At 48.9% G+C, this 13,201-nt stretch overlaps 1 protein-coding gene across 1 annotated transcript in view; it reads left to right on the forward strand.

Annotated features, from left to right (window-relative positions):
* Positions 1-13,201, forward strand: part of PCNT (pericentrin) — a 135,212-nt gene that overhangs the window by 36,323 nt on the left and 85,688 nt on the right. Inside the window, 5 exon segments of the mRNA XM_032594600.1 lie at positions 5,546-5,765; positions 12,101-12,221; positions 12,224-12,432; positions 12,434-12,475; positions 12,477-12,571. Coding sequence (XP_032450491.1) covers positions 5,546-5,765; positions 12,101-12,221; positions 12,224-12,432; positions 12,434-12,475; positions 12,477-12,571 — 687 coding nt within the window.

Here is a 13,201-nt window from a genome sequence, read left to right on the forward strand (position 1 = left end):
TAAAACAAGTGATTTTCATCCTAAAGGTGTTTTTTTGTTTGTTTTGTTTTTTAAAAGCTTTTTTAAAAAAACGTTTAGAGAGCCAGAGCAAGCATGCATGCACACACGCGAGCAGGGGAGGGGCAGAAGGAGAAGAATCCCAAGCAGGCTCCGTGCCATCAGTGCAGAGCCCTACGTGGGCTAGATCCCAGGAGCCATGACATCATGACCTGAGCTGAAATCAAGAGTTGGACGCTTAACTGACTGAGCCACCCGGACGACACTTAAAGGTGTTTTTGAAACATGGGAGCCTTGAGCTGAATGAAATCTAGTTTTATTTGTGATTTAGGTCAGTGGAGACTTGTATTTTAGAACGCATTTATGTTTGGGCCTCAGAACAGGGGAGCATTAAGGCTAGGAGCAGAGCGTGTGGCCTGAGCACCCCGGGTCCCTTCTGCTCCAACACGTGGCTCCCGTCATATGGTTGTGCAGTCACGCAGAAATGCCTCACTCAGCCATGGCTCCTGTCGTTGATGGGAAGTAGGTGGAAGTAGGCTCCTGATGAGGGAGCAGTGAGGGAGGGAGCAGAGCTCCGGAGGAGAAAGGGCACATGCGGGCGATTTCAAAACACCTTTTCTCTCATTCATCCAGTGCGTTTTTAGAAGAGAGGTCTGAAAAAACGAAGGAGAGAGCACGTTGATGGACCCAGCCTTCAATCTGAGGTGATCTCTGTTCTTTCCTTAATTGAGGGGAAGTGGACACGTAACATTAGTTTCAGGTGCACAAGGTAGAGATGTTGACATTGTGTGATTGAAAGTGATCACTGCAGTGAGCCCACTTAACATCTGTCAGCACACAGGCCTGCAAAGTCTCTTTCCTCTTGTGATGAGAACTTTTAAGATCACTCTTAGCAGCTTTCAAATGCACAATATCGCATTTGTAACTGTAGTCCCCAAGCGTGCGTGACCTCCCCAGGACTTGTTCATTTTGTAACTGGAAGTTCGTATGTTCTGATCTTTCACCCATCTCCCCACTCCCAGCCCTGGCTACCATCAGTCTGTTCTCTGTGTCTGTGAGCTCCGTTTTAAGCGATATTTGTCCTTCTCTGACTGACTTATTTTGGCTTAGCATTAGACCTCAAGGTCCATCCATGTTGTCCCAAATGGCAAGATCTCCTTTTTTATAGCCGACCGGTGTTTCGTTGTGTGTATATATACACACCGTGTCTTCTGTATCCATTCATCAGTCCGTGGACAATTGAGTTGTGAGCACTTGAGATGTGGCCAGTGTGGCCTTCCTGTCACCTGAGGTTCCTTTTTATTTGATGGTGATGCCTTGAGGTGTCGGTAGTCCTGGGTCTTGTGGCTGTTACCTGGGCAGATGGCACACCGTCCCAGAGCACGGTGGCCTTGTGCAGGTGCACTCTGCCCCAGTGAGCAGTGGCTTCAGTGTGAGGTCTTGTTGTTCTCATTCAGGGTGTGTCTTGCTCACCTCAGGCAGCTGGAACAAATACCGTCGACCGGGTGGTCACACAGCAGAAAATGGATCATCTCAGTCTGGAGGCTGGAAGTTGGAGGTCAGGGCTGGTTTCTTCTTCTGAGGCCTGTCTTCTTGGCTTGCGGGCAGCAGCCTCTTCACGTGCTTTCTCTGTGCACACGCGCCCCCTGTGTCTCTGTTTCCAAGCAGTCCCCTTCTGAGGTGCTGGGCCTATTGTAACAGGATGCTCCTAGTCTCCCATTGCTCGTGTTCTTTTCTAGAACTCTGTGTCCGTGTGATGATTCCTGGGACGGGAGCGCCGTGTCCTGGGGGCTCCCTCCCACTTCCTCGCGTGTCCTGCGGGGTGTGGTGTGGCTGCTGCAGCAGACCCCTCGTGCCCAGCACAACAGCACCTCCTGGCCGGATTGCGGCCCGTTGTCCTTGTCCACTGCGCTGGTCCCACCCTCTGGGCCCCCTGTGCACTTCCATCATGGGACTAGTTGGGTGGTCCATGCTGCGTGGGGGGTGGCTGTGTGTCTGGTAGTACCTGGGCCCTCAGTGGAGACTCGAGGGAACATGAGGACAACCCCTGGAACTTGTTTCCTTCTGCTGTGTGATTGGTTGGTGTGACATCTGGAACGTTCTCCGTCCTCTGGCCCCAGCGCTGTGGAGAACTGCCCGACCTGCTGATTCCCCCTTTGGTTGCTGCCCGTGCCTCCAGCAGCTCCGGGGTCCCTATATGTTCCCTGGAGTTCTGAGACGGTAGTTCATGCATGTCCCCCCACTTCGTGCTGGGAACGGGGAGGGCTCTGTGTCCGAGACCCGTCCCCTGCACTCCGGGAAGTCTGCTGCTGTTCTCTTCGTCACCACTCTTCAGTGTCCTGTGCTCTCTTGGCAGCTCCTGTGGATGAAGCCACCCGTTTTCTTATATTTGTTAAATTTTTCCGTTAATTTCCTATTTGCATTACATTTTCAATTTCTGGGTTTCTGCTTCCTTTCTCTGTTGTGTCCCGTGCCACGGGGCCAGAGTCTCTCTCACCTGTCTGAAGACCATTGGCATTAAAGGGTTTCTTGTGTCTCCCGTGTGTCCCTGCTTTGTCTCCGTCCATCCGGTTTTCTGTGAGGACCTAGTTTCTCCCTGTGTTGGTTCGGGACCCATAGCCGTGTCTTCATGGGAAGCGTGGGCATCATTGGTCTCGAGGAGCTCTGACGGGCGGCACAGCTGCTCCTGGGGTCCTGCCTTAGGTGGCCAGGTCCCCTGTCACCTATGCCCTGCCTCCTGGCCCGGTGTTGCACCCTGGGGCGTGCAGCCCCTTTGCCTCCTGGGCCCTAGACTTGTCGCGGGCACTGATTTCTGTCTTTCAAGGTTGGTCAGCTTTGGTTCATTACCGCTTCCTGTTTCTTCTCCTCGTAGGCTTGTAAGTTAAACTTTTCCTGCCATCGTGGCCATGTTGCAGGAAGGAGAGAAGATAAAAATGAATGGGAGGTATGTGTGTGGTGTGTGAGTGTGTGTGTGCACGCTCGCTTGTTTGTGTGTTTAAAATTTCGACAGGCTACTCCTCAGGGCACCTGGCTGAACTCACGTCAAGCGTGTGGGAGCCCCACTTCCCTCCTGCTGCCCTGGGCCTTGCCAAGTGTGTTCCTCACTTATTGACAGCTGGTGTCTTTTTTAGTTTGTGTTTCTTTGGTTTTTAATAAGGTTGAGCTGACCATTCTCTCTCCCTGATGCTCAGTTCACACCTTTGCCCTCGAGGCATTTGTCCCCTCCCCTGTGGTTTGGAGTCCCTGCCTGCTTCCCTCTCGCACTGGGGCTCATGGGCCTGGTCTGCACTTGTGCATCCTCCTCGGCCTCTGGCTCTTTGTTCCAGTTCCCAGAGGGTCGCACTATTTCCGTCACCACCTTCTGATTCTTTTAAAGCCTTTTTTAGTTTTAGTTTTATCCACCTGGTATTTAGCTGTTGGCCAGCAGGAGGAATAGGCTCTGGGTTTGTTTCCTTTTTCCAAATGGCTAGTCACTCCTTCAGGCCAGACTTGTTAAAACACAACCTTTTGTGTGCCTACAGTTGGTCCCAGGGGCACAAGTCTGTTTCTGGACTGGATTCTTTGCTGTCAGTCAGTGGTTCATTCCTATAACAATGTAGGAATTTAAGTCTTGGTTTTAAAGATAACTTGAGTTTACTGTGAACTTGAAGTGTAGATTGATGTGACTCCCCTGTGATATCTTAGGAAGATGGATTTACTATTTTTAGGAGGAACAGGAAACAACAGTACCTGCACTGAGCCCTTCTCTCCTCCCTTCTAGAGGATGCTTGGGTTGGCCTCTTGTCAGGGTGCTCACAGCAGCGACCAGAGACCCTTCCCTTGGGGCAGGTCCAATGTCCCAAGCAGGCAGCATGTGTCTGGCTTCAGAAGGGGACATGGGGGAGACACGGACTGGGAGGGAAGAGGTGCGGGAGTAAATAGGCTGGGGAAATCCCGGAGCCCCCACAGAGGAACAGGGTGCCTTTGGTTAAGGCTGAGGCCCTGGCTTTGGGAGGGGGTCTGGTCCATCAGGGTCCTGCCTGCAGCTCCAGAAAGTTCTGGTCAGGCTCCCAGGAATGGCCTGCTTGGCGTCCCTGCAGCTGGGGCTCTGCATTGGCTTCGGTGAGCACAGCCCGGGAGGGAGGAGGGGCTCGCCAGTCAGTGGTACAGTGCCCGTGTCCTCAGGTCCCATCTCCCTGAGTCACCTGGCCCCCCTGGAGGTGAGATGCTAGGGATGGGGGGGATGGTGTGAACGTGCACATCCCAGCGAGTTCCCTGGGAGGCAGTGAGATTAGGTGACGAGCAGAGAGGTCCCTTGTAACATTTCCTTTGTGATATTTTTTTTCCTGATTTGCACACACAGTTAAGCAGCCCACTGGCCCAACTAGCAGCATTGAAGTCTTCCCTGGAAGGCCGGCAGGAGGTGGACCTCGCAGGGCCGCAGGTGATGAAGGGGAGCAGCACACAGGGTTCTCAGAAGGCCCTGATGAAGGTGCGTGTACTTCCCTGCTGCCTGTGCTGGCGGCTGTCTGGCCCCAGGGAACGGTCTGGGGAAGGTTTGGGTTCTCTGGACACGCCCACCCTGTACTCTGCAGGTCCTCCCCTGGTAGTGTCCTCAGAGTTAAGGGGCCGGGCTTGGGGCGTGTCAGGAGGACCTGACTGGGTGCAGCACAGGGTCACAGCAGACAGTGGCACGACAGGAGTGGTAGACTGAGAGCTGTGATCCTCCCAGTGGTTGCAGCAGAGGGACGGTTAGTGGGCCTGGCTGCTTAGTGGGATCTAGTGTAAGGCCTCCGGACACCTGGTTTCCAGGAGTTCGGGCGGCACAGCCGGCTCACTGCTGTAGCTGTGCCAGCCCTGCGGGTGGGCGCTGTTGCCACCCTGCCCTGTCGCCCTGAGGAGGCGAGACAGAGGGTCCCATGCGAGGGTATGGGGTCAGGTCCCTGTGTGGGGTCTCTGACGTGACCACCTGTTTTAGCCAAGGGCTCCCTTGGCGCTGGTGAGGCAGGCTGAGAGGAGGAGCATGTCCCCGGGAGCAAAACAGGGTTATGCTTGTGCTTGGCATCTGCCCCTCACCGTTTCTCCTTCCTGTGTGAGACGTCCTTCACGGCCACCACACAGTGCCTTACGGTCACTGGGCATGATGGGCACACACTGGTGTCTTCGTGTCCGCTGTTCACGATCATTGTTGAACCCGGGAAGGTAACAGTCCCCAACCTGAACAGCCCAGAAAGGGCCTGGGCTACCAATGGCCCGAATTACACGTCCCCCCCGCCACTGTGGGGTAACATCACCTGATACCCAACTAAAGGGGATGGAGTGGATGTTGAGTGGGTGTGGGTGCTCAGGACAGGGTGGCAGCTGCAGGCTCGTTTTCTGGGGCTGGGGGCACAGGGGTGCTGTGCTGTGACAGCCCATGAGCTCCCGACTGGGCTCACCCGGGGGTGGCCACAGTCTGAGTGTCCGTGTTGTCTGAAGTGTTGGAAGATGAGTGTTCTTCTTGTTTGCTGCGTGTGATGTCCTCGAGGGTCGTGCCTGACTGTCCTCCCTGCCTTCCCGTCCCTCACAGAACTTGCTCGAGTGCCTCTCCTGTGTGCGCAGGGACACAAGCCTCGGAGGTAGAGACAGAGGTGGCAGCCAGAGTCTTGAGTTTAGAAGCTGAGCACAAGCTTAAACTCTCATTTCTTCAGTCGGAGCTCAAGGAAGAAATTGATGTCTTAAAACTAGAAAATAGAAATTTACACGAGAGGTTGCGGCATGAAATCCGCCTGAAGGAGGACTTGGAGAGGGTAAGTGTGGATCCAGCCCGCCTCCGCAGTGGCACACTTGTGTGGAGGCCCCCATGAGTCCCGCGGCTCTGTCCCTCCTGCTGCCTGCAGCCGTGTTTGCTCAGCGCCTCCTCACTGTCAGGATGGGGTTCCACCCGGAGCCAGGCCAGGGTTGACTCCTCGTTCCTCCTTCCCCCTGCTTCTGGGGTTAAGGGACTGTCTGGGCATCCTGAGACCCGGGGCGCGGTGGGGTGCAGGCTGGTTGGCATGGCCATCTGCGGGCTCTGTGCACCCTGGTGTCTCCAGTGCTGTTGAGCCCCTGCGCTCTTCCTGCTGTCGGTCGTGCAGCCAGAGAGTGTGCCGTGTGAGTGAGGAGACCCCCGTGCATTGCTCACGCTGGCAGACGGTCCAGCGCGGCCTCAGCCAGATTCCTAGTAGGCTTGGCTGTGTGTGCTGCTCAGGGTGTGGCTCATCCCTGCATTGGAATAATAGAATCCGTGCGATCAGAGCTTTTTTAAGCCTTTTCCACAGTGTGCTGACAGCCGTATTCCCTCCACTTCACGCTTGTGGCCTGATGCTCTCCCCTGTGTTCTTTCCCGCAGAGGTCTTTTTGGATTTTCGTTCTCCATCAAAACTGAATTTCATACGATGTTATTACCTGCACATTTGATCATATGTTCTTCTCTAAAGCAATGGTGAAGACTTGCCTCAAAACAGAACTAAAGATAGAGTTTTATGGAAAGTTGTGTGGGCTTCCCTCAATGGCTTCCGATGTTTAGGTTGTTTGTATGTTTCCTGGACCACCATTTTACCTACTTACATCCATTACTGAGAGAGGGGTGTAGAATTGTCTATTTTCCCCTTTAATTTTGCCAATCTTTAAGTATTTAAAGGCCTGTTACTACACACATTCACATTTGTGATTTTTCTGTTTTCCTGAAAAAGTTACCTTTTTATCCTAATGAAGTGTCTGTTTTTCTCTGTTCTCTGTATTATTCTTTGTAGCATTGTTTGTATTGCAGTCTACTTTCTCTTTCATCAGTATAGTCATCCCAGCCTTCATTTGAATTTTGTTTGTGTGGCGTACTTTTTCCTGTCCCTTTTACTATTCATCTATTGAGAGTAACTACCTGGACTTGGTGTTGGACCTCCGTAGGTTAAGGGCTCAGTCCCATGAGACTAACCCCACCTCAAAGCCATTTGCAATTATTGGGTTCCCAGGTTACCTACTCACTTCTGCCTGACTTGGCTTCAAAGTCTGAATACTCTCAAACACACCCACCTTCCCCTTTCAGGCTCCTGGAAGTCAGGGAGACAGTTTACTGTTAGCAGTTTACTACGAAGGATGCCAGCTGAAGCAACCAGATGGAAGAGAGGCATAGGCTAAGGTGGGGGTGATATGCAGCTGCCGGGCCCTCTCCAGTCGTGCCACTGTTCAGTGCCTCCGCACACTCACCCACCGACCCTTTAGGGGGTTTATGGAAGCTGCATTACATAATGTGGTTGATTAAATCATTGGCCGTCGGTGATTGAACTCTCACCTCCAACCCTCTTCGCTCTATGGAGGTTTAGGGGTTGGGGCTGAAAGTTCCAGCCCTCTCTAATCATGCTTGATTTTTCCGGGGACCGGCTCCCATGCTGAAGCCACCCAGAGATCCCCAGACACCTGCTATCTCATTAGCATGCAAGAGACTCTCTTTTTCCAGGGATTCCAAGGGTTTCACAGCTGTGTGTCAGGAACTGGGCACAAAGACCACATATTTATTTTTTAATTTATACACATACGCACAGCATATAGTTAAACATATTTATTTTTATTTTATAATGTTTATATATTTCTGAGAGTAAGACAGGGCACGAGCTGGGAAGAGGCAGAGAGAGAGAGGGAGACACAGAATCTGAAGCAGGCTCCAGGCTCTGAGCCGTCTAATTAGATTATTTTTTTAAGTTTATTCTTTTCATTTTCTTTCTCTTTTTTTAAATTGAATTTAATGTTTTTAACGTTTATTCATATTGAGAGATAGAGAGAGACAGAGCATGAGCGGGGGAAGGGGCAGAGAGAGGGAGACACAGAATCTGAAGCAGGCTCCAGGCTCTGAGCTATTAGCACAGAGCCCGATGTGGGGCTCAAACCCACAAACTGTGAGATCATGACCTGAGCCGAAGTTGGACACTCAACCGACTGAGCCACCCAGGCACCCCTATTTATTTCTTTTTAGAGTGAGAGAGAATGAGCAGGGGAGGGGCAGAGAGAGAGAGAGAGAGAGAGAGATGAGAATGAGAATCCCAAGCAGGCTCACATATCAGCGCAGGGCCCAATGTGGGGCTCACACCCAGAAACAGTGAGATCATGACCTGAGCCAATGTGAAGGGTCAGACACTTAACCTACTGAGCCACCTCGGCGCCCCTATAGTTGGATATTTTAAAACTCCATTCTGACAAACTCTTTAACTTTTATTGGAGTGTTAGTTTGTTAACATTTTGGTTCATTATTGATCTGGTTTGACTTATGTCTACCATTTTGCTATTAGTTTTCTACAAGGTCCATCTGTTTTTCTTTATGTTTTCTTTTTTGTTCCCTTGTTCCTTCTTTCTTGCCTTTGGGTTATTTGAATATTTTTAGGATTGATTGGGGGGGGCGGGTCGGGGGGAGTGGGGGGAAGCAGAGCCCAGCATGGGGCTTTAATGCACAACCCGGAAAACAAGACCTGAGCTGAGATCAAGAGTCAGAGACTGAACTGACTGAGACACCCAGGCGCCCCTTAGAATTGATTTTTATGTATCTGCTGTGTGCTTAGTGGTTGCTTTCGGGAGTAGAGCATACGTTTTCCTCACGATCTTCTCAGGGTTAACAGTGTACCATTTCAGATCAAATGTGAGAGTCCTGTGAGTGGACAGGTGCATTTATCATGTTTTCTTTGTTTTTTATGCCGTAATTTTTATAGGTGTTACGTCTGTTTGTGTGGGTAAGCTCCACAATGTAAGTTTTGTTTTGAATAGTCATATATACTTGAAGGAAATTAAGAGGAAAAGTAGTCTTACATTTACCACTTACAGTGCTCTTTGTTTCTTCCCGAAGGTCTGAGTTTCCATTTGGTAGCGCTTCCTTTCAGCCTGAAGCATTTCCTTTAAGCATTCTTATTGTGCGGACCTGCTATTCAATAAGTTTTCTTTTACCTTCTTTCTTGAAGATAATTTTTGCTGTATCTAGAAGGCAAGGTGACAGGATTTTTTTCAGGATTTAAAGATGTTGTTACTTCTGACCTTATTTCTCATGAGAAGTCAGTGATCATTCAATCAATATTTATCTAAATGTAATGTATCATTTCTTTTAGCTCTTTCAAAGGTTTTTCTCTTTCTGTTTTATTCTCAGTCATTTTACTATGATGTGCTTAGGTGTGATTTTCTTTGGTATTTTTTCTCTCATGAAATTCTTTTTAAAATTTTTTTTTTAATTTTTAAGGGAGCAGGCACAAGCAGGGGAGGGGCAGAGAGAGAGAATGACAGAGGATCTGAAGTGGGCTCTGTACTGACAGCAGAGAGACTGATGGGGGCTTGAATTCCCAACTTGTGAGATCATTGACCTGAGCCGAAATTGGATGCTTAACCAACTCAGCCATCCAGGTGCCCCTCTCTCATGAAATTCTTTTTTTTTTTTTTTTTTTTTTTAAATTTTTTTTCAACGTTTATTTATTTTTGGGACAGAGAGAGACAGAGCATGAACGGGGGAGGGGCAGAGAGAGAGGGAGACACAGAATCGGAAACAGGCTCCAGGCTCCGAGCCATCCGCCCAGAGCCTGACGCGGGGCTCGAACTCACGGACCGCGAGATCGTGACCTGGCTGAAGTCGGCCGCTTAACCGACTGCGCCACCCAGGCGCCCCATCTCATGAAATTCTTAAAATCCGTGCATAAAATGAATTATGAATATTTGAGAAAAAGAAACCGGGATCCTAAGAAACATAGTTATCTGAAAAAATAAAAACAAAAAACTTTAAACTAGATAGACTTTATCTTTTCTTATTTAATGATCACATTACTGAAATGGTGGTCTGTGTTAGTGACTTACAGAAAATTCTATGTATTTTTGTCTTTCTCCTAATTTGAGGAGTTTTTGCTGAGCATGTTCTTCAGTTTTTTATTTCTGCTCCATTCTCTCCTTTCCTTCTTGGAACTCCATTTCCATGGATGTTATATCTTTCAGTTTCTGAGGTTCTGTTTTTTTCTAATCTTTTTTCCTTCCTGTTGGTTAAATTCTATCAATCTTCCAGTTCACGGACTATCATTTGTTAGCTCTGATCTGCTTTTAAGTCCACCTAGTGAATTTTTAAATTTCAGATATTGTGCTTTCCAATTCTAGAATTTCTTTTTGGTTCTTAAGAGTGTCTTTTATCTTCACTGTGATTCGCTATTCTTTTATTCATTATGAGTGTCTTTTTCTTTATGTGTGTAAGTGTAATTATGATAGCTGTCTAAAACCTTTGTCTGCTAATTTCGCATTTGTGTTATCTTGGGGTTCTTCTCTAATGATTATATGTTCTTTTTAGCATGGATCATAGTTCCTGTTTATTTGTATATCACTCATTTTGGATTATATCCTGGACATTGCGAATAATACACTGTGGAGACTCTGGATTCTGTGTTGTGTTCCTCTAAAGGTATTGGTTTGTTTTTTTTTTCCTCCCCATTTTTAGCAGTAGTTAAACTTGGCTGGGATTTCGACCTCATGTATATCTCTCCTGTGTTGGTCGGGCTCTTGGAGTCTGCCCACACACATCTGCATCAGGGGTTAGCCCAGATTTGGGCTAGGTTTATGCACGATTTTTTTCCAGCTTTCTTTCTCTGGCTCTGTCCTAATGGCTTTCAATCTCTCAGTTTCTACTCTTCTCTTTCAATACAAGTACGATGATGGTGACTATCTGTTGCATTGGCCCGGACAGGTAAATTGCCCACTGCTATTATTTTTTCGGGTGTCCAACCCTCTCCACATGCTTGCTTTGAATTTTTTCTTAAAGTTTTTATTATTTTTGAGAGAGACAGAGCATGAGCGGGGGTGGGGCAGAGAGAGAGGGTGACACAGAATCTGAAGCAGCTCCACAGAGCATGACATGGGGCTCTAACTCATGGACCACGAGATCGTGACCTGAGCCGAAGTTGAACGCACAATCGACTGAGCCACCCAATGCCCCACAATTTGCTTGCTTTTAGATGCTCTCTCAGGTCTTCAGGTAGCTTCTTACATTTTTTCCAGTGTTTATAGCTGTTATCTGGGAGGGTTGGCCCTGATTAGAGCTTCTCAGCCATCTCCAGAAGCAGTGACCCTAAACTTTATTTTAATAACTTCATTTTTTTTTTAAAGCAAACTCTGCACCCAGCTTGGGGCTTGCACTCATGACCCCGAGATCAAGAGTTGAATGTTTGACTGACTGAACCAGCCAGGTGCCACTTTAATAACTTCATTTTTCTTTTAATTTTTTTTTTTTTATAAACGTTTATTTATTATTGAGAGACAGAGAGGCACAGAGCGTGAGCAGGGGAGGGGTAGAGAGTTGGGGAGACACAGAATCTGAATTAGGCTCCAGGCTCTGAGCTGTCAGCACAGAGCCCAGCGCGGGGCTTGAACTCACAAACTGCGAGATCATGACCTGAGCCGAAGTTGGTCGCTTAACCAACTGAGCCACCCAGGCGCCCCAATAACTTAATTTTTAAATAAGGAGTCGAGGTCTGTCTTACATACCATTTTTAGTTTTGTTTCTTTTCAATGACATTCAGTAGTTTATTGACCTATTTTCTTTCCTTGTTTGAAAATCAAAACATTTGCCTACTTTCAGCTTTGTGATTCACCTCCCTTTTCACAAGATACTCTTAAAAGTATGAATTTTAGCTTCTCATCCCTTTGCTCAAGTTCCTTGCAGATGCTGGGATATGATGGAGCAAGACCAGAGGCTTGAACTCGTCGTGCTTTTTGCTGTTACTGTTCTCATGGGCTTCGTCTCCTTACTGATGGTGGCTCTGCTGTGGCCGGGGAGTTGGCCTTCCCCTTGACTTAAGACCCGTGACATGCCTGCCCCCCGCTCCCCCCCTCCCCGCCTATTGCTGGTCTCGGCACGCAGAGAAGGCCTCCAGCCCTGTCTGTTTGCTGCACACTTGTGTGTATATGTTCGTTTCTGTTGGTTTGTCCAGGCCTGCCAGCTCCAGAGGCGAAGAACAGCTCATTTGGGGGTCATATTGCCAGTAATCTTTTTCTTCTCTTTTCTTCTTTGTTTGTTTGTTTTGTTTTTTGTTTTGTTTTGTTTTCTTTTCTTTTCTTTTCTTTTCTTTTCTTTTCTTCTTACTTGAAACTGTGTTGTCTGTAGGTGAGATATAACTTAGTTGAAGATCACCAGGAGGAGCTGAAGAGAGCTAAGGAGAAGATTCAACTAATGAAGCAAGAATTCAAAGAAAGAGAGGAGGAATGGAAGGTGACAAGTGAGGGTCTAAGAGAAAAGCTGAGGAGGAAGTGACGCTGATGCTCCTTGACCTGAGGGAACAAGCTGAGTCTGAGAAACAGTTAATAACAAACAAGTTTGAGCTTCGAGAAATCAAGACGAGGCAACTTGAGGATCAGCAGGCGGCCCAGATCCTGGAACTGGAGGGGTCCCTGGTGGAGCAGCAGGGCCGTCTACGGCAGCTGGAGCTCGGGCTCGCATGGGGACGAGTTTCCGCAGTGCAGCCAGTGTGGCCGGGAGCCGGGTGGTGGTCCGGCTCCCGTGGACGAGGGACTGGGAGCTTGCTCCGCTCCGCCTGAAGGAGGACTGTGCCCTCCAGCTGATGCTGGCCCAGAACAGGTGGGTGACGTCCCTGTAGCAGCATGCTAAGTAAAGAGCCGTCTGCCAGGTTCCCACCCAACCCCTGACCCCCCCAGATGCCCAGCAGAGGGCGAGAGGCAGATCCCTGGGAAGATGTGCTGTAGGCTCTCAGTAGAGCGGGACGGTGTGCAGGAAGGTGGGGCGAAGCAGTCTTCACCCTAAAATAACAGCAGGACAGAAGCACATGTCCCATGACTCAGATACGCCGGCACACGGCAGAAACAGTGTCCGCATCCTTCTGGTGGGATCTGTGTTTTTTGGTGGACACTACTGTGCACGCATTTTCACATCATTTTTGTTCTTTGCACATTTTAAAATTTCAAAAGCAAGACTTTACGCTTTTTTAATTTTTTTAATTTTAATTTTTAGTGTTTCTTTTTGAGAGAGAGAGAAAGAGAGAGAGAGAGCATGAGCAGGGGAGGGGCAGAGGGAGAGGGAGACAGAATCCGAAGCGGGCTCCCGACACGGGGCTTTAACTCACGAGACAGGAGATCATGACCTGAACTGAAGTCACATGCTTAACTGACTGAGCCACCCAGGCGCCCCAACTTTACACTTCTTTTATCAAAAAGATACGCGGTTTATCCGTGTTCTTTTTGTGTGTTTTTT

Source organism: Lynx canadensis, chromosome C2 (assembly GCF_007474595.2).
Source record: "Lynx canadensis isolate LIC74 chromosome C2, mLynCan4.pri.v2, whole genome shotgun sequence".
NCBI lineage: Eukaryota > Metazoa > Chordata > Mammalia > Carnivora > Felidae > Lynx > Lynx canadensis.